This window comes from Rhea americana, unplaced genomic scaffold (assembly GCF_003343005.1).
Source record: "Rhea americana isolate MKP2758 unplaced genomic scaffold, rheAme1 scaffold_13, whole genome shotgun sequence".
Taxonomy (NCBI): Eukaryota; Metazoa; Chordata; class Aves; order Rheiformes; family Rheidae; genus Rhea; species Rhea americana.
The window spans coordinates 2,929,373-2,950,682 of NW_028185372.1; the positions used below are offsets into that span (position 1 = coordinate 2,929,373).

Sequence of the window (21,310 nt, forward strand, 5' to 3'; positions counted from 1 at the left end):
CCTTCCTGGAGAAGATGGACAGTGCTCCCAGCAGGGAYAGGGTAGCCATGATGATATGAGGCTGTACACAGCCCTTCTTTCAAGACTCATACACTGTCCCTCAAAAAGTGGCATAATAATATCAAGTACCTGCAGTAGAGAAAGGGCACAAACACAAGAGGCAACAGTAGCTAGCTTAGTTCAAATTATGAGCAATCAGCCAAAAAGAGGAACGTTTATTTTGCCAGATCTAGGCTACCTAAGGTGGTATGTATACACATTTGGGGAACAGAAGACAGAGGAATTGAATGTTTCAGCAAAAAAAGCATTCTGACAAGACCTCTCCCTTCCCACTAACTAGGTGCCACAAGAGAAAATACTGGCAGCAAAGAGACTCTACTATATCCCAAATCCTCAGAAATTGCTGTATGGGAAACCCTGTGTATGCTTCACTGTCCTCCACACGATTGTTACTACTTTTATTCATTTGTTTACATATAAAAGTTCTCCAGAAAAGTACACAATGTAAAAATGGCAGCTCACTGAGAATCCAAAAAAAGCRAGGTTCCTTTTTGCATTTGCTATCACACATTTGATATGCAAAGTCAGTGATAGGAGGTACAGGCTGGAATTAGAAACAATTTCAAAATAAGTGTAGTCTCTCTTCTTTTTTCCCTGACCCCCCCCAAGGACCCTAAGTTCAAAGGTGGGTGTCTGCAATGTGAAACAGCTATTCCAATGGGCAGCTATTGGAATAAGGCAATTCTCTCAACTACTGCTGGGGGAAATGCACAAAACTCTGCTGTGACCAGTTATGGGAAAGAAGAACTAGACACATCTTAAAACAAACTGTTGAAAGTAACTATATCTGGAAGACATTTCTGAGGCTTGCAAGGTTATACAGAAATATACACAGTGATTTAGTATCTTAAACATTTTAAAGAAAGTATTAAAAGAATGCTCAGAAGATTTTCCAGGAAAGATGAATTGTCAGCTGGGCTCCTTTGCAGTAATGAGCTCCCAGAGTGCTACTGCCTTGGATGAGGATCTGCTGCTGCTGCAAATCTAACTGTTTTATTGTCTTTACTTGACTGACTGGTAAATGAATGTTTTCCCCCATAATTCTTGCTCTTACTCTTGCCTTTTCAAGGACCAAACTGGAATGGATATAAACACAAATTAATGGAAACCAAGGACAAATATCCAAATGCAATAAACTAATAAGTGTTTTGGAACAAAAAGCAATGCCTTAGGAAGAGAGATCAAGGGGAGTAGCACTATGCYAGGTTCTAAGAGAATCTCACAGCTACTTTCACAGGTACCTCCCTGTCCTTCCAACCTCAGCAGAGCTTGCAGAGTGAAGTCAGTTAAACGTGAAGGAACACCGCTAAAATCCTTGTTCATCCTCAGAAATCAAAGGCTAAGAAAAAAAAGCCAGAACAGCATCTGTTTCCTAGCAGAAGTCCAAGAGTCTCAAAACCATTTTGATTTTCCTAAGGTTAGTAAGTGTAATCATACTTACATCCTACAAACAAGACAGTTCCATCCATCTCATCTTTGGACAGTGTACATATTACATTTGTCCCACTGCTCTCTGAAGCACTGGCATTTAGCACCCTGATTGCACTGCTCCGACTGCTCAGACGTATCAGTGGGTATTCTTCAGATCCATAAGTCATCTGCTGTACCTGTTGACCTTCTTTATGGACACAACAAATCGTCACATCTGAACCTACAGCCACGACAGTGTCCTGAGGAAAAACCCCACTCCCACTCAGCTCGGTATCTTTTCCTAGCAAAGAAGGAAGAGCAGAAAACAAACAAGAAGAAGCCCATGAACAGTTTGCTTTTATAATTTCAATCTATGTAATAAACATGGTGTTTGCTTTTATAATTGCATCTGTATAATAAACATGGTGCCAATCAGCTAAAACACGACTCAGGAGTGCTTCAGTGCATACAAATCTATGTTTACTAGCTTTCATTAATCTGTGATTGCACGTTATTCTTATTTTTCTAATCAGAACACCCTGAAAGCAACAGGCCMCCACTGCCTACCACTCCTCCTCCTACTTCATGCTGCTCTTCATAAGGCAGTCAAAGCCTATATGGTGGTAAGGGAACAGACATACCAGGAACCTTTTCTACCAGGCTCCAGTCACTCCAGTCCTTGTGGCCAACAAAGTCCGTGACATTAACGTAACAGCGAATCTTCACATAGTGTGATGTACACTCCAAAGGCATGTCCGATGTCCAGTTCCAAGACAGAATGGTGTTTTCATGCATCAGTTTTGAATGGTAAGTTACCTACAAAGTTTTCCCCAAACAAAGAGATAGTTTATAAACAGTTAACAGAGATACACAATCTTGCAAGTGTCAACAGATGYGCAAATAAAATGTGTTAATTCATAAAATCCCCAAAGATGGGMAGATTGTCCCATCTAACACTTTCAGCTGCTTTGTGAATTCACTTGGACAAGAGCCTAWGATGCAAAACAGCCTACCAGTCAGGTAGGCTATCAGCCAGAAATACCTGAGGGCAGATACTTGAGGGAGAGCAGGCAGCAGGCCAAACATTTCAAAAATTATATATTGAACCTCAGACCCAGTGTCTCCCAGGTAAGGATATGCTCCAACTTTTTCAAAATGAAGCTCTTTTAAATTTTATTCCTAGGTCACACATTTTATCTTTTCTCCATTCCCAAAACTTACAAAATAGTCACAGATTGGTTTGGGGAAACTGAGGTTGCCAGTCTCCAAATACTGGTTTAATTTATGACCTTGCATGGTGCCCCTCAGGATATCAGTGATATATGGTCTAATGTCCTGCCAAAAATATAATCTATAGGAAAATAGATTCTTTCATACAATGTAAGGTTAAGAAATCCAGTGGTTTACTGGTGAAAAAACAGTAAGTTATTCTAAAGAACAAATCTGCAGTAACTTGAACTAACACTTCTATTTATTTCAAAAAGATAATAAAAKTTGATTACTCAGTGCCATAATCAGGGACAGAAATAAAGATTCACTTCATAAGAAAAAACTATAAGTAATATTCAGAAGCATATTAATGTGTGATAGTTCACACATTACCACTTCTATGTATGAGATGCTGCATGAATAATAGCAATGACAGACTTTCACACAGAATTTTTAAAACATCAGCACTGAGGCACACCATGAAGGATATTCTTCAAAAAAGACAGCAGAAAGCAAAGACAAAAAAGCAAGCTGAATGCTCAGAATCCATCAAGTCTAGACAGACTCTTGGATAAATGAGGCAGAATTAATGGTATAWTATATCTGCCAAATTCATAAGCAAGTTCTAAATAAAAGAACTGTAATAGCCAAAAAAAAAATGCTGGGGCTGTGAACAAGTACTGACAGTACAACATCCACTATCCTCCCATAATAACTTCAAAATTTAACAGAAGTTACCTGCTAGCATCATGACTACACTCAGAATCTGCAAAGCTCAACAACTGGCATCCTTCCAAGCTTTCTTTAAACGACCTCTCAAAATACTAGGGTGTTGCGGGAAAAAAAAAATCACGTAAATACTTTTTATAAAGAAAGAAAAGGACTTACTTGTGCTACTTTTTCCATTGTTTCTTTACGGAGTATCTCAATCTGCCAAAAAGCATCCAATCCATATGGGAAAACTGATCCATTATCACTCCACTTCAGATTTAACGTGGAGGTTGAAAAGTCAGGAGTTAAACTGAGAATGTGTGGAGTGAGCGGAACAAATGCTAGAAAAAGAGCAGGGGGAAAAAAAAGCCCATATTCAAGTCCTTAATCAGCAACACCGGCCCTACAGGTGTTTCACAGCCACATCTCTCTGCTCTGACCTGGCTGGTAGCCATACAAACATGTAAGTCAACCTCTGCAATTAGAACAAGATGGGCTGTGTTACTACTTGAACAGGAAGGTTCCCAGAAAAGCACAGGTGCTGATGAGTCACCAGGTAGCATTTTCTTCTAACATTTCAGCATGCAGATGTGTGAATAACTGATTACGAATATGACACTTCATACTGCATTGCAAAGACGACATCGTAATACCTTTCACAACCTTCACCCAGTGCCACAGAGATAAAAGAAATGAGACCACAGTTTAAGTGCACACAGGAATACAATTAGGGAGGAGAAAGTAAAAGCTGCCAAGGGAAGAAAGGGGTTTTGGAGACCAGCAGGRAAGAGCAAAGGAGGAAGGATGAGCCACAGCAAAAGCAAGAATATGGAGGAAAGAGCAAAAGCACATGGTGGAAGAAGCTCACATGAGGCTCTGAAGAGGAAGATCAGCAACATGATTTTAAGCTACCAGAAACATGAAAGGCATGATATAATGATGGGGACAGTACAGGAATACTATCTAAACAGAAGTGTCTCTTCTATGAGTGGGCGTTAGYGAAGCAAGAGGCTGAGAACCCTGCAAAGATTATGGCAGTTCAAGTTGATTTGGGTTGCCGCAGGATAAATCACGTTTTTTTCAGTGTGTGATTTATCCTGCTTGGGTACTAGCCAAGGGGAAGTTCTGAGAGCCTTCAAAGTGCTGAGCACAGTCAGTATGCTACCTGGGATAACCTGACAGGCTCATCCTGCATGGAGTCAGCAAGACACCAAGTATGAACTCCACACACTTTTTAGCTGTGTTTTGTTAAAAGTTTGTGACCTGCTCTCAGTTGAGAAGAACACAGCAGCAACTGAAAATAGGAGAGTTTGGATTTTGAAAAAACAGGCAAGCTGAAAACAAAGACTATTATGAGTAAATGTGGCAGATGGTGCCAATGTCATCTTKAGCATACAGCTGAACTTGCATGATTAGTAGAGTTGCCACCACAAACTGAGAACTAGAGAAGCTGAAACTGAAGAAAAAACAAGCTATTGACTAGTCCAAGTTTTGTTTTAAGTTCTGCTTCTGCAGGAGATGCTCAGAAACAGCCAACGATGCTAAATGTGACAGACAGGGAAAGGGCAATCGGGACTCCACAGCATAATGCCAACAGCTAAAGCTGCTGAAGCAGATTAAGTTTGTAGAAAGCAGGGAGAAGAGAAGATTGTTATAGTAACAAAACAACTATAAAGATGGAGATTGTGGAAGAGCGTGCTGTTGATTTAACTAAGGGCACTGAGCATGTGGGCAGACATACTGACCGATGTATAAGGGGACCTTCTTCTGAACACAGAAGACAAAACTCAAATTTCCTTACAGCCAAATCAAGGCATAGAGCTGTTAATGTGGTAGGAAGAGTTACAGTGTGGACTAGAGCTACCTCATCCTAGAGATGCTCCCCTGCTTTCCTCCACCTTTGGGAGGAAGAAAGTGGGAAAAAAAATCTGTCTAATTTATCTATGGCTGCAGTATAAAGAGCTGCCTAGCGTAAGTATTTGCTCAATTTCATAAATGTTTGAACAAAAGGTGTGAGCTGGGTGTACACTAAGATAATAAAGCCCCATTAGCCATGACACGTGATATAACTGCCCTTAAAATGTTAAGGAGGAGGAGGAGTAAGTTACTTCACTCTCTAGTAGTTCAGCATTTGAAAAGGAAGTACTGCCACTGTGAATTTCATTCCACCTCTCCCAAACCTCATATGAGCACTTTACACCCCATGTAGTATGCTGTACTTCAGATTAGTAACTTGTTTGCAAACTCTTCTTAATTTTCAATAAGAAAAACAATGGCAAAGAATAATTAGGTGCATGCAACTGTGTTGAGTTTTGTTTTCTTACATTTTGCCCTCAGTTTTTGTACTATGATTTATGGGTTAGAGAGGTTTCCTTTTCTCTGAAGGGGGAGAAAAATAACCTCCTGTTAGATGTATAGGGATTCTGCACATCAACATTTCACATTCAGGAACACTGCCAACGAAAACTGCAAGCATGTACACTTCTGGAGCACATTTTATCAGTGACAGGATAAAGGCCTTATGCATACATATAAAACCCAATACTTACAGATGTCCTTCTTGTGAACTGCAAAGATTTTGGTGGCAAAAGCAGCTCCATAAATGTTGTTTGTGGTTATTGTCACAGTGATGGAGCTCTCCGAGACTGGAATCTCTACTCTTTTCTGCCTAGTTTTAATACACACTGGAGGGGGGAGGTCACTGAAAAGAGAGGGAGGATTAATCGGGTATTCCAGCTAATACGAAGATAAGACAATCCCAGGACACTAGTATAACACAAATTCTCCGTAACGTAACAAAGAGAGCTCTGTGTCAAGCCCGAGAAAGATTACAGTTGCATGGGCTTTGGTTAACACCGAATTAACAAGCATTCCCTCTTCTTTCAAGTCACTTTTATCATAGTGGTAGACTCTGCACTAGTTGCATAATGCAGCTACAAAGTTGATAACAGAATACCTCCAAATGAAAACACACGACTTTTTAAGCAAAAGACACATTTCTGAGCCTGACATTTACCATGAATCAGAATATCAAAAATAAGCAAAAACCAACAAAGCAAAACCCAACAACACCCTCTGTCACGTTTCCTGACTTCATCTCCCTCCTTTTCTTTTCAGAGTTATGGAACATGCATGCAACCAGTGTGTTCTCACATCTGTCTCCCCATTGCAGAATAAATAAAACAAAATAAATTTTAGTTTCCTTCTGCTGCTCAGCTAGTAGGAAGAGAGTAGGAGCACAGGAGAGAGAACCATTCACACAGTGCTCAGGGCAATGTGATCAGGTCTTTGTCTAGAGGCTGTAGATCCATACAGAAACAATAATGGATAGGTCAAGTTCCTCTGCTCATAATCATTGATATGTAACTAGAAAGGAAAACGCTGTGGAAAAATCCAAATCTTCCTCTTGGGGGAATGATGGGAGGAAGGAAAGGAAAGAGAACAATGCCAGACTTCCTGCGGAGGGACTATTACTCACTTAAGAACCGGAACATGACCCTGGAACTCCTATCTGCTGAAGTCAAGAGCTTGGGCTGAACTTAAGATTCATGCAAAAGGCTGCACTAGTAAAAGCCAGTGAAACTCAAATGCTCAGAGAGGCTGCTTCTCCTCTGTTACAGAGATGCTATTAGAGAATGTCTGGGCAACTGAAACTCAAACTCTATTTCCCTAAGGGATATCCTGAGCTAAGCCAAGTCCTCAGTCTCTGTATTTCTGGGACCCAAGCCTGTCCTGCTTTGCTAAAGAGGAATAGCAACAGTTACCAGGTTATTCTTGTTTAGAGGGCAGAACCTCACAAACTCTGCACTCCAAAACTCTGCCTAYACTGTCACATGCACATATGTTTTGTATGGAAGTGATAGCTGTCAACACAGAAGGAATAACTAAACACAAAATCAAGCATGTAGGYGGAAAAAGTGCAGCCAAGCCCTGGGACCCCAAGGACAAGTTTGAGTTGCCTGAGGATTTACAGGAAGACAGTACAAATATCTGGCCTGGGGGCAGGATCAAGATGCAAAAATTCCCTAGCACATAACAAGTACTTGGCARATCCACAGCATGCAGATTGCACATGTAGTTCTCATTAGTGAAAAACATACTGAAGTTTTAAGCTTTTTAAGTGTTTCTTGAAAACTTTCAGCTCTCGTATTTTGGAAGGGCTAGTCTAAATGTGGACTCACTTCCATGTTTCCTCTGACACAATGATCTCCAGACAGCTTAAAATTTATAAAGGTTATAAGACAATCATCAAGAGATTTTTTATGTTTTTCCACATGTGAATCTTGACACTTATGTCATGTATTCTACCGCTTTGGCCCACACCACCAGGATTTGCTTCTTCCAACTATCATTTCCTTTTGGAATGAACCTGGTATGAAGATGTCCCTTGTGAAAACTTTGAGCAAGGGCTAGGCAGATACACAGAGAACTCTGTAGAAATGAGAGCTTCTTCCAGCCCTTTGAAGAGAGTAAGCAGCAGATTTTGGCAGGAGAACTGTTAGCATGAAACAATGCTTTGCCAGAAGACCTGCAATTGCCTGAGTTAACAGYGCCTGAAGAGAGCACCACCCAAGGATAACTGACCGGGAGACGCTGGGAAACAACAGCATCACATATTCCATGGGCAAAGACTGAGGAATAGCTAGACTTTCATCACAGTTTTGCATTTTTCAGTTAGATACACACAGACTTACCTGGTGGCATAACAAAAATCAGTTTGTCCATATCTTCCTTTGGAAGAGACATTCCAAGTACAGATCATTTTGCGTAAATTGTGCGTGATACATTTCAAATTCTGTGGTTCCCCTGGAGAACCTGACATGAGATATGAACTATATAGTCAAAATTGATCAACKCTAACACAAAAGTTATTGCTCATACCAATAGCCATTCTTTTTCCTTTTTCACTGCATGTATTTTTGGCCACAAGCTTAAAAGCTGGTGTATGATTTGTGTGCTTGATTAGAGGAAGGTAGAGACTGCCAGAAGTACCCCCAAAATGGATTTATATTAATGTATGTAATCACAGGCAGCTATTTCTTTCCACAATATCCATTCCAGGCCTTCCTTAATAAGCAGGCTGTGGGCCAATGGTAAAACTGCAAGCCTTGATGACAAACTTAATGAGCTTTTTGCTCTCCTTCACCACACCAAGGGCAATTAATGATAACACGTGGAACTGTTGCAGGCAGCCGGCACATACAGCAAGAACATCTCAAAGTAGACATTCACACCAACAGAGGATGCAGGTGACYAGAGTTATGCTTCGGAGAATTTAACACTCAATTTTGCTTTGATTTACAAGATGTTCCCGGATGCTGGAAAGCAGAGATCAGCCTAGCGGTACCACTATCCCTAGGATGGTGTGGGACCACAGAGGTGACAATTTTTGGATGTATAAGTATTAGGAATGCAATATAACTTATTGGTATAGRTATACAGGCTACAAAAAGAAATCAATTAGTGTATTATACCAAAATACACTCACCTATTTCTTGACTACATATTAAGCTTGTTAAACATAAAATAGCTAGTGCTAAAACACAGCGAAGGCTTGAATTCGTCCACATTATTTTACTGTTTGTTTTCAGAATGGCAGCTTCAAGCAGGAATAAACATCATCTTCCAACAGGCTGGTCAATTCTAAAATAAAAACAAAAATAACCTTTGAAATCCCAGAGCTGGTCCTTCACAAATACCATTTTTTGTTCCATCTCCTTCTTCTTCTTTAATACTTTCCTCAGGCCCAGTAACTTCTCTATTTCTTTGGCAAGCAAACTTGTTCACTGTCCCAACCACTCCTTGATGCATACTTTTTCAGTGAGGCATTTCAAAGATAACCTCAAGAATCACACACATGTAAAATTCAACTGTACACAGACCTCCTTCAGGGCTATTTGAGGCTATAACAGAGTAAACACGGCAAGGTAGTCTTCTAGAACAGGTCCCTCCAACTTAGATGAAAGGTAACGTTCACAAAGTGTCCTAGGTACCATGAATGCAAGTGTCCCTTGCTTTGGACTAAGGTTTAAGGGGACAGGAGAGACTGCCTGCTTTTCTTTCCCCTCTCCTCACTCTGCATATTTTTGTTTCTCAAAACTATGAGAAGCCTGAGAAACTGCAGAGCTAGACCTGGTCACCCAAGACATTCAATCCAGAGTTAAATCATAATTTCTGAAGGAAAAAAGGTCAAAAACTGACAGTCATTTCTCTAACTCTGGATTTTCGTAGCTGTAAATATAGACCTTAAGGTAAAAATCGTCCAAAATATTAGTTACAGAAGAGGTTAAAGTGTTCTTTGAAGATTAGTGGATTGCATGTTTTCTGAGTGAAGTTCCACCATGCAGCAGGATCTGAGGAACACATACAGTTCCACCCACACATCAGCCAACATCAGGCTTTGCTGTCAAGGAGAAGGCTCACCCRAAGGCTCAGCCAATCCCTGGTGCTCCCCAACTACCTGAAAGGTTGTACCCTCCTGCAATGACCATAACCTTCATGCAGCAAGGGGTTCTAGTACAGTGACAAACAGCAGCAGCAGAGCCTTTTTCACATAAGAACACAGCAGAGCCAGCCTCTCCCACAGAGCAGTTTTCTAAGGCAAGGTCAGCAGCCTTCCCGCTGGAGACTTCTTTTAAAAGAAGCAGGCTGAAAGAAACTTTGAGTTTTAGAAGTCTCCTCCAAAGCTACACATATATCATTGTCAGGAAAAAAAAAAGAGACTTTGTCTAAAAGCCTCCTTAATTTTAAGGATACCTTCCTTGAAGAAAGTCTTCTGCATCACTAGGAGGATGCTCCCTCATCCCTACTTTGGCACTTATTTGTGCCTTATTTTCGACTTTGCCTTATTTTCTTAGCTTTTAAAATGCCTTCCTGATCACAGTGCTGGGAATGCCTCAGATACTCTTCCGTCTCTCACCAATTTGTTGTCACTGTGCTAGGACAGATGTATCAGCACTACTTGAATAATCCAGAGCTGTTTACAAAGGAACTGCTTCTCTCTTTTTTTATGCTGTCAAGACTGAGGGAAAAGCCCTTTAATAYGGGAACTGAGAGAGATGCTAAAGTAAACGTCAGTGTTACAACTAGAGGAAAGAAAGAGACACTTAACAAAACAAATCAAAACAGAGTAAATAGCCTTAATAATTATTTTATCTTCATCATGTTTTTAAGCCAGCTGAAAAATTCATCAAAAAGCATAGTAATAAATTTAAGTCATACTACCCCACGATACCTCAAAACCTTTTTATATATTCCAAGCTATAATATCCATGTCCTGTAACTTTGTTAAAGACCAACTGTCAAGGTTAACAAGTTGACATTCCGGACGGGTCAAGAACCTGCCAGCATTTAAAACGTAATACTCTCCAGACCAAAAGACACCGTGCATGTCTCAGGAACTTCGTATCGTATTTGTTCATGTTACTAATGAAGATCTTTGAAATCAGATCCAGGTTTAACCTTTGCTGACAAGCCTCTAACTTCATCAAGAATGATGTGAAGCCCTCTCACATATACTTGGGAGTTACATGAGCAAAATGACCGATTTCCGCTTGATAGATATATGCAAATTATAACTGTTTGTGATTACTTCAGTTCTTCAAAGTACTTCAGTACTTAAAAGCCCATGTCTGGTTTGCAGAAAAGCCTATAACCAGAACCTTAAGTTTCACATCAAAGTTAGTTGACAGTTAACAGAAGCCAAGGAAATAATAAAAGAAGGGTCAAGCACTGATAGCACTTAAAGCAAAGGAATCTGTACACTGTGAAATTAATTAAATCTCAAATCTGTCACTTTCTAAATATATATCTGTACCGAGTTGTGCAAGATCTGCTTGACCATGCAAAGGACCAAGTTTCTCATGAAGATCTGACAAATGTGAATGAGTGAGTGAGTAAGTGTGTGTGTCTCTGTCTGTGTCCAAGAAAAACTTCTGCATAAACAATACTTACTWTACCAACTAGTCCCCCTACTGTGGAAGTTTTAAGAGTAAAATGGTAACAGTGAATTACAAGAAAATAGAGTCAAATTGAATTCTCCTAAGTCATTGCCACAGTTTTAGCTTCCGTTTCAGAGCCAGGTAGTCACCAAAGGGAACCTATGTACTCACATGTGGAGCACGATGGAAACCACAAGCTTTCACAAGACGCGTAGGCTCCTTGGCTCTTATCTTCTCATACACATTTTATAGCTTATTGAAAAGTTGGCAATTCAAAGACTCATGTCCTATAATTAATGCCATTAGTCAGGAAGAAAGATTCCAATTTATAGCCCTATTTTAATCATAAAGTTACGAAATAATTGAAGTAAGTTTAAAATAGGACATTTACTTTCTATGGATGAAATCTGCCTTCCATCATCTTAAGACTAACCCAAACAAAATGCAGGGGGTTTCCTTACTCTGGAGGGATGTAAGAAGAAAATCTTATCCTCTAGGCAGACATACTCTTAAAATGGCACAAGACAACACAGGGGTTAGGGATATATTTTAGGACAAGAGAGCTCAGGAATGTTGTAGAAGAAGGCAAAGTTTTGACCAAGGCTTGCAGGAATGCAATAGGAGCCGTTGCTGCTAAGTATAAAGGTCTTAAGGTTGCAAGGTTTTATTAAAAAAAAAAAAAAAAAAAAAAAAAAAAGAAAAGAAAGAGAGAGAGAGAGAATGAAGGTCTCGAGAGGTCAACCCAATCTCTCTGCCAGAAAGAGCAACTGCAACTAAACCATTTCTAACAAAAGCTTGTCCAATCTATTCTTAAAAACTCACTGACAGGACACCCCATAACAATCTCATCTCCCACAGCAATCTATTCGTGCCACTTCACCAGTGCTATTATTGCTGCTCCCAGTGTGCTCACAGCTATCCCTTGCTCCATTTTAAGGAGCTTTGTCCTACCTCCAGCAGACAAAGTAGAGTTTATCATCTTCTGCCTTGTAGCAGCCTTTTATACAGAAAACGAGTGACACCATGTCTCTACTAGTTCCCCCTTTAAAAACCCCATATTTTCCCCCACTGTTTCCCAGACCTAGTTATCAATTTCTGATCATTCCTGCACCGCTCCTCTGAGGACCAAATCTGGTGTCCTTATCTTTGACATATTTCTCCCCRTGAAGCCTTGAACAAAGCAGCACGAGAGACCTTTTCTAAAGTAAACCTATGCACAGTGTATGTTTACACATCCCATGCCATACTTGCTTTTCTCTCAACACACAGACTTTGTTGACTCAATTTCAGCTTGTGATCCAGCTGCAGATACTTCTGTGTAAAGTGGCCACATAGCTATCTAATTAGATATTTCAGACTCCAAACCGATCAAATGGGCCTCAAGTGCACAGCCCTCAGCTGGGTCTGCAAACCTCCCGAGTTCGTGCGAGCGCAGTTGTACAGGAAATTCATCTTAAAGAACTCGCCTCAAAAAGCCTTTCACTTTTGAAATTTTAAAACAAGGAAAAAACTTCCCATAAATCTATGCTAAGGAGCAAGGGCAGATGTGTATTCAACAAGTATTTGCACGCAAATTAATAACATACCTACAGCAAAGGTATGTCAAGCTTCAGTACATACATGTCCACATTTAAGAGCAGCTGCTAAAAATAGGTTTTCATAAYAACTTTGTTGAAAGCTACATTAAGTGAAGACGTTTGAATTCTGCTCAGGGCTTTATGGTGTGCAGAGGAACTGACCCTTCTCCCTCTGGTTAGGGAGAAGTCACTCTCAATTGCTTTTCACGGCAATAAATTAGCTTAAGAACAATTAGATTCATATCCTTAATCACTGCAGCCAAAGGAAGGTGACCCCTATTTAAAACAAAACCAGAAAAAGTGCGTGCACACACACACACACACACACACACGGGAAACAGCCTCTAACGGCTCAATTCAAGTTGTGGACTTTTAAATCACTCTTTTTAAAACGACTTTTAAAGATGTTTTGATGCATACAGGGCACCTAGTGGTGGATCAGATAGACAAGAGAGGAAAAGTATTCCCACATGAATAACATGTTCCCAGGAAAACATCTGTGGGCAACTCTCCTTCAAACCTTGCCAGCTGCAGAGAAGCCTGAAGAGTCTGCGAGAGGCTGAGAAAACGGGCCCAGCGCTAGCGGTGTGACGGCGACATGCTGAGCCTCTCCCGACCTCTTCAGACTTAACCTCTCACAGTCAAAACAGAAGATAACGAGAACCTCTCCTACCGACTATGTTTTGTATTGTGTATTTCTTGGCCTGATTCCTTCRTATCTTTTGCAGAGCACAGCTGACCAAATGCTTGATTCTGTTTAAAGAAAAAAAAAATAAATACATAAAAATTATTTTCTTAGGCAGTTGTCACAGCTTAACTCTCCAAGTGTAAAAGTTTTCCAAAGCTCTGTTAAGTAATTAAAAAAAATAAAAATCTAGTTTTGAGTATTCTGGGCTCTGAATGTACTTCATCGTGCCTGGAAACCACTTTGAAAACAAACAAGAGAGATAAAAAAATGAAAAAGTTTTTCTGACCTGCTTTCTGCTGGCAGTCTCTTCTGCCAACTGCAGCCCTCCAGACCTGGTTTTAAAAGCCTATGAATTGAAGATCAGCAGCCACAATTTTCACGCCTACTTTGTGTTCCACAAGCAGATATCTAAAAAGAAAAGTTTAAAAGTTCAACTTATACAAAAAGTTCTGAGAAGCTGTAAGTGGAGGATACTGGATGAGACCATGAAACCACTAAAAGCATAGGTATTAAAAATAGAAGAAATTTGTCCTTCCGTAAAATTTCTCAAGCTACAGTTTACTTGTTTTTCCCCTGCAGCTAAAGGTTATCATCAGACTAATTTACCACCTAATGGAACATGAGAAGACCTCAAGGAAAAGGACCATGCAGCACAGCACCAAGAACTGTGCAGACTGATGCCAGCCTGGATTTTCAGAGGTATTGAACAGTCATCATCCCAAGTGAAGCCAGCCAGAAACACAGGTGCCAAGTCTGTGCCAAAATTAGGAGCTTATTATTCAAAGAAAAATTATTCTACTTATTGGTTGGAGAATGCTCATTTTACTTAGCCTCGGCCTTCTTTTGAAGACAAAGATATTAGTTTAACCTTGAAAGTCAGAGCAAACACTCCTAAACTCAGACAAAAATGCATATATCACATTACACATCTTATTATTGCCAATAGAAAGCTTCCAAAAAATTCCCCTAACCGAAAGCCCATGCCAGAAGTACACATTTCTGGGAAACAAAGCAAATTGCCAATACAGCTGACAGTAAAGGCAATGAATACAGAAACAGAAGATGAACTGGCTTTCTTCAAAACTGCTTTGCTGACCCCACAGCCTGTCTTTGACTCTAAAGCTAACTGAGTAAGAGAAAAATGAAAGTAGAATTAGTAAGACTTATTCGAGGTTTTTGGCTGTTTTTCAATAAAGTACATTCTTCCACCTCCTTAAAAAAATTCCCCAACTTGAGACAAGGATCAGTCTTCAGTAATCTAAACGCAGGCTTTCCCTCTCCGTTTTGTAACATGGCAGTGATCCATGTTATAAAAGATAAGCAGGACATGAGTCACTCAAATGATTTATAAATGGAAGCTGAATCCCATTTGGGAATCTGGCTTTCTCCAAATCTGAGGAATCAATTTAAAAACCAGCTATTCCTCTTGCAGAAAGCTGACAGCACAATCCAGGCTGCCTMCCTGCCCCGGTGCACCCTCTGATGCACACAGGGGGGGAAGGAAGCAGAGAGGGAGGGTCACGGTATCACACAACAAATACACACAGGGGCAGATTTTCAGCCCTTTGAGGCAAACCGCTTTTTTTTCTGCGAAACACGAGTAGAAAAACTCCCTCCTCACTGCTGCCGCACAGCAGCATCGCCCCGCAGAAGCCAGGAAGGCACCGCTACCTTGCGGCAGCCTCGGGCTGCTTCTGCTCTGCAAGGTGAAGCGAGATCGCAGGGCGCAACACGCAACCTCAGCCGAAGGACGACGCCTCCGCACGTCCCTTTGGAAAGCTCCTGGTCACGAACCCCATCTCCAAAGCCAAGCACTTCGGCAGCAGATTTTACCAACGCGAACAGAGATGAGCCCCAAAAGGAGCAGCTCTCGCAGACCCCGGGGCTCTTAAACACTACGGAAATACAAGCTGCAGACTGTGAAAGCTGGCCCCCGCCTCCAGGCAGCAATTAGCATGAGAAAGCAGCCTCACCTGGCAAGAAGAGGCACAAAACTCATTGAAACAGGGGTACTGACCTGGGGAGGGTGCTGCCTGCAGAACATACACCGGACATGGGAGAGAAAGGTTTGAAGTCATTTGCAAAAGAAATTTTTGAAGTCACTACTAGTCTGTGCACCTAGGTACCATAATTCATGGGCAATTTTAGGAAAGCATTTAGTACAGGGTGGACAGTGCAATGCAYGTACACATACATAAAGTGGGAAGCATAAGGTTTGCCTTTAAAAGGAAATGCAAATATTCAGAAGAAGCATTAGTCAAATAGTTTAATCAYAGAAAATGGCTACAATATTGAAAAGGATTTGGAAAATACAGTGTAGGGCTCATTCAGGTTATTCATGCTTTTAACAAAAAGAAGAAGAAAAAAGAAATCTAAACAAACAAAGTGGCTTAWAGAGAGGCTTCAGAGAAGTAGCTCTGCCAGACCTGGAGAGAAAAAAGTAAAGTGATGCTGAAGAGGCAAGCCAGTCAGGCAGACCAGTGTACGAAAGGGCAGAGAAGAGTCACTGTAGATGTCTTTTTTGGAATATATTTTGCACAGTTTCTTTTGTTTTCGCTGAAATTTTCCTGTTTTCAATAAATGTGCGCTCCAAATTGGGAAGTGATAGGCTTACTGGRATCATTTCCCTTGCCACGCCTTGCCCAGAATATATCACGCAGGAGCGATCCCCAAACTAGCCATTGCATTTGATGTTCCCACAGTGAGATTTKCAGAAGTAAAAAAAGACACTTTCAAAAGATAAATGGTTACCTAACTCTTTGAGTTTGGAAGTCTGTCCACACCGATCAGCCACCAAGCATGTGGGCAAACACGAGCMCATCCATCACTACCCAGCACATAGCACTGCCCTCCAGATGGTAACAATAGAAAACAAACTCTTCTGAGAAACACAAGCCTAATACKACCAAAAATAGATGAAATATGTTTGGGGACAGCTGACAGCCTGTTTGTRCTTTATTGCTGTTATATATTAGCCAAATGTGAATGCAGATTGGCGCTTACCCCCAAAGTCTTATTAGACATCAGAGTGGGCACGCTTGATAGAGAACCCTGGATCGCAGTCTCRTATGGGCCAGCTTCACTCCGCAGCYGTTATCCTCAGTGGGTCTCTCCACCCAGCTGTAGATTTCCATAAAGATTGTAAAAACATCATATTTTGAGACCTCAGCTCCTTGTCCCGAGCGAACTGAACCTGGGCAATGTGTTCAAGGGTTATTGCAGGGGTAAGAGGACAGATGAAGCATTATCAGATATGCCTGACTTCCTTAGGAAGTCGGCTCTAATTAACAAGCACAGATTCTTCTCCCATAAAGGAACAGATGGAAAACACTTAATCATCTGAACAAAGAACAAAGCAAAGGGTTGAAGAAGGTTAAGGGACACTATGGGCCAAATGAGAAATTTTTATCTTCAGGGCTACTGTGCTGTGCAGTAGAAGGAAATTGCTAGGAGTCATTTACATACTATTATTTTAACCCATTCAGATTTTTTTTTTTTTTTGATATTTAGTACAACAGCCAAATTAATACTACAACAAGGTGAAGGATTCAGCTGATGTATTTGCGTAAATCTGATATAGCTACACACATTTCCTGATACACTTGAATTTGGTGACCTCATGGTCACACTTCCTTGAATTCTTGCACTTCACAGCACAGWACAGAACAGGCACACTGACCAAAGGCACACAAGTCAGATTACTTCACGTTTACAAAAATGCGCCTTATCATGAATGCTATGGCCATCCACTGCACCTTTTCAGTGCTAACTTTTTTGCAGTTCATAAATCTAGAGTCAAATAAAATTATACAGATAAGGTTTTCCTTTTCTCTGGTACACTACTGTACTTTACTGATATGTAGCTGAAAGAAAACACAAACCCCAAATTCCAAAACATATTTCATCTCTTTGGTAATGCTAGGAGTCTGTGCAGTTCCAAGGATAGTGTATCTTCAGAGGAAATTTTATTTGCCCGCACTGTCAGTTGTGCTTTACCCAATGTGAGGTTCAAAGCTCAGATTACCCTCGCTCAAACTTTGCAAGGAGGGCTGCAAGAAAAAAGCGCTCTTCTTTGGGCAAGTCATGTATCTATATAATCCTGTCCCTGCAGCCTCCCTTCAGTTCATATGTCATTATGAACTGATAAACATTAAAGGCGTTGGCCTTATTAATGAAAGATTTCATTTTCCTTTATCGGGTAATGTGTAAAAATTTATTTTGAACTATATGACCTTTAATCTTCTTTCCATCACAGGAAAAGCCTATTTAGTTTTATAAGAGAACACGGGTAACTATTGAAGCAATTCCAAGTGTTTTTTTTAAACAACCGACAATGACCCGAGGTTGGAATTATTCTTTGTTTACAATGAAACCAGTGGTATTCGAATTATTTTTAAGGTACAATGAACCAAATCCAAAGAAAGTTTGGCTTTGTGGGCATGAACAGCATATAAATAGATCAAATGCTGAACTGTGGCTTTCACATTAAATAATATATTGAGAATAACGAGCAACAGTTATGCAATATCCTTTTAGTGTGAATGTTTAAGAAGTCTTCAAGAAATGAGGGTCATTTACGAGAAATACATTGATTTTTTAGTAATCGAGGGAATGAGTGATTCCTGAAACTACAGATCTATATTTTCTGATAAATTCCCATTGTATTTATCTTTCTTGCAATTTTAAAAGCTCTCGTGCCCTGCTGTATTTCCACCCTTAATAAGTACCAGACATGTCACTTGAAGACATACTGCAACGTGTTACCACGTCTAAGCCACCCTTCTGCTCCGATGACTGATGCCTTCCTCTCCCCTCCACTCCCAGGCTGGCATTTAGGTGCTGCCGTTCCTCCTCCAACCTCACCAGAAAGTCCACAACGCGTTACGGCGTTATCAGAACAAGCCTGCCCGTGCAGGGTTACGCAGCAGCCAGCACAGATCTGAGAACTGGTCCTCCTTCACACATGCTCTCTCAGTTAGATCTTGTTCTTCCTCAGCCTCTCATTCTCAGCCTCTACAGGCATTTCCTCCTCCTAAGGCGGCAAAGTGCAGGGATTTATCTTAAGCACTCAGAAATACAGATATTGACTTGTACAACCGGAGCCAGTCTCTTTCTCAACTGACTTTTGCAGACCMAAGAGAGACCACCGCCGCGCTGCGAAGGATAAACGCCAACTCCCGCACCCGTGCGCGCGGCCACGGCTGCTGGGACTCCGTGCCCGTCGGCTCTCGCACGCCGGCCCGCTCACTCCTTCCCTCTCGCTAACCGCAGCCTGCGGGCAGCCGCGGGGCCCGGCAGGCACGCGCGCAGACCAGACCCGGCTGCCGGCAGCTCCAGCGACCCCCTTGTCCCCCCGTCCTCCTGCACGGGTCCCCAGGCCCCGCATCCCCAGGCCCCGCAAGGGACTCGCGGGCCACTCGCAAATCAGCTCGCGCGGCTGCAAAGCRCATTAAAATACGCAGATCCATTCAAGTTCTCCTTTCTGCCCCTCTAATAGATTTTGGCATCCCCTGAGCACAGATGCCCTCAGTAATCTAGGTTTAATCAGTCCTATACGACATTCCTAGTTTTCTACCAACATACAGCATGTCCTTAACTTTATTGCTCTAAATAAAGTCACTGACTATAATGCCAAAGGCTCAAGATGCAGTTGTTTTACAATTAAATTCACACCTATTTTTTCATGTCAAACAATTCAGGCTGACTATTCAGGTTAGGCATAATCTTGTTTCAAAACTGAAAGGATGCATAAAAGCTCAAGTTTTGTTTTCCATTTTTGCAAGATGACCTCAAATTTTATGCAGCATAAACTGAGAGCTCTCGGTCCACAGAGCGAAGAAGATGCAAAGAAATTYCTAAACTTTGTTTTGAATACCCCGAACAAGAAGACTACATCTTGTCTGTTGACTAGAATTATTTAACTTAGAAAGTTTCTTGATTTTGCGTGACACAAATAAATTAGTAGCTCTTCAGTTTTTCATAAAGGGTCTCTGCTACAGAGGACCCTGAAGGGGATCAGACCTCTGAGCAAACKCCGAACCATTAAGATAAAGCTCAACAAAAGGAAGGAAGCAACAAAGATCTGGGCATTTTAAAATAACAGGTAAGAAGACTGAGATGTATCATTTCATTGCTGTAAAATAAAACAATGTTTTTCACCACGGGTTTAGAACTTAGCAAACCCAGTCAATTGAATGCCTGTAAATAACACACTAGCAAGTGCTGAGACAGCAGTGTCTGTACGGCTAATGATGCTGCATCTCATTTAGAACTGAAAGCAGCTCATAGAAAATTGAGACTGCTACTAATAGGGCATAGTGAGTCAGTTCCACAAGTTTCTCCTGACCTGATTCAGACTTAGAATAAGAAACAAAAAAGAAATTTTCAAAGCTGCTACTGCCCTTCATCTCACGTCTTGGCATCATTTTCATGTGACAATCATTTTGTCATCTGTAACCAGGACCTGCCTCTTTTCCCTCAATCCTCCTTTGAAAGCAAGATTCTTCTATCAGAGACGCCTTTTTCCCCACCTTCTGAAGGATGGGTAGAAAAACAGGGGTGTGTGCAGGGGGAAAGCAAACATCCTTGAATTTTACACACAGAAACCATTCCAACTTTGCTATTTTTATTTAACAGGGCTCTTCCTTCCTGCTATTATTAGTAAATCTCAGCGTTACTTCTCTCAGTACTGAGCTGGCAGACGATGTACAAAAGAAGACGGATTTCTTACTGATTAGCTTCTGTCTGCAATAAATCCTCAATACCTACACATTGGCATAGAAACATCTTTTCCGGTGGCAGGCTGTTCATCACATTTTTCATGCGTTGTTGCTGGTACGCTTAACTTTTTTGTTTCACGGCTCAGCAATGAAGCGGCTATTGTTTCCAAACTGCTGAGCAAGTCTGACTGTGGGAACGAGAGACGTGCGACAATTTTCAATGGTCTCTCTGGTGGCTGCAAAGCGAGGTGGCAGGACATGCGCGGGAGATGGAGGGGCGAGGGGAAACCTACCTCCACACAGAGGATGAAGTTAATTGATACAATTACAAGAAAGACACGTTCTACTTTATTTTTAGTTTCTGTTTCAGTCTGTTTTTCCTCAGGAATATGTTTGTTCTTTATGCACTTCATCAGGTCCCATCAAATATACAATGTATGACTCACAAGGCCAAGCATGTTCTTATTTTCTAAATCCAGAGATTTGAAATCTGCAAAACCTCTGGTGTAAGTTTGATGGTATTAAATGCCAGTATCTCACAATTTCTTTTTCTGTTGCCAAATGCTCTTCTACAAGGTCTTGTACCAAACTCAACAGAAATCAAGTTCTTAGAACCCACTTACCACTTAAAAACACCACCTCAAATGCCTTTGGAGAGTACTCTGCCTTTCCCAGTTCTGCAGTCTTGCATACTGAAGAGCTATACACTGGATCTCTATAAGGATTAATAAGGATTACATTTGCACAATATATTTAAATGAGCACGTGTGTGCCTCAGGGCATAAATATTTAACTTTAGAACATTATATATGGAAAGTCTTTGTGYGCTGCAGCAGAGGAGATTAAAAAGATTAGAGCTCCATATACGTACCAGGAATGTACGTGACAAGTATCTCAAGAGAGGCTTTTTTTAAATGAGAAAAGATTAGAGCTCCATATACGTACCAGGAATGTACGTGACAAGTATCTCAAGAGAGGCTTTTTTTAAATGAGAAA

At 41.0% G+C, this 21,310-nt stretch overlaps 1 protein-coding gene across 3 annotated transcripts in view; it reads right to left on the reverse strand.

The window, feature by feature from the left end:
* Window positions 1-21,310, reverse strand: part of LIFR (LIF receptor subunit alpha) — a 46,345-nt gene that overhangs the window by 24,502 nt on the left and 533 nt on the right. The window contains exons 2-9 of one of the 3 annotated variants that reach the window (XM_085326346.1): window positions 13,882-14,003; window positions 13,581-13,660; window positions 8,879-9,033; window positions 8,085-8,205; window positions 5,940-6,091; window positions 3,568-3,731; window positions 2,112-2,286; window positions 1,502-1,771 (exon numbers count right to left, since the gene is read on the reverse strand). In XM_085326346.1, coding sequence (XP_085182472.1) covers window positions 1,502-1,771; window positions 2,112-2,286; window positions 3,568-3,731; window positions 5,940-6,091; window positions 8,085-8,205; window positions 8,879-8,960 — 964 coding nt within the window. In that variant the 5' untranslated portion in view covers window positions 8,961-9,033; window positions 13,581-13,660; window positions 13,882-14,003. The remainder of the gene's footprint in view (window positions 1-1,501; window positions 1,772-2,111; window positions 2,287-3,567; window positions 3,732-5,939; window positions 6,092-8,084; window positions 8,206-8,878; window positions 9,034-13,580; window positions 13,661-13,881; window positions 14,004-21,310) is intronic. The other 2 variants (XM_085326347.1, XM_085326345.1) reach the window with 2 other exon arrangements.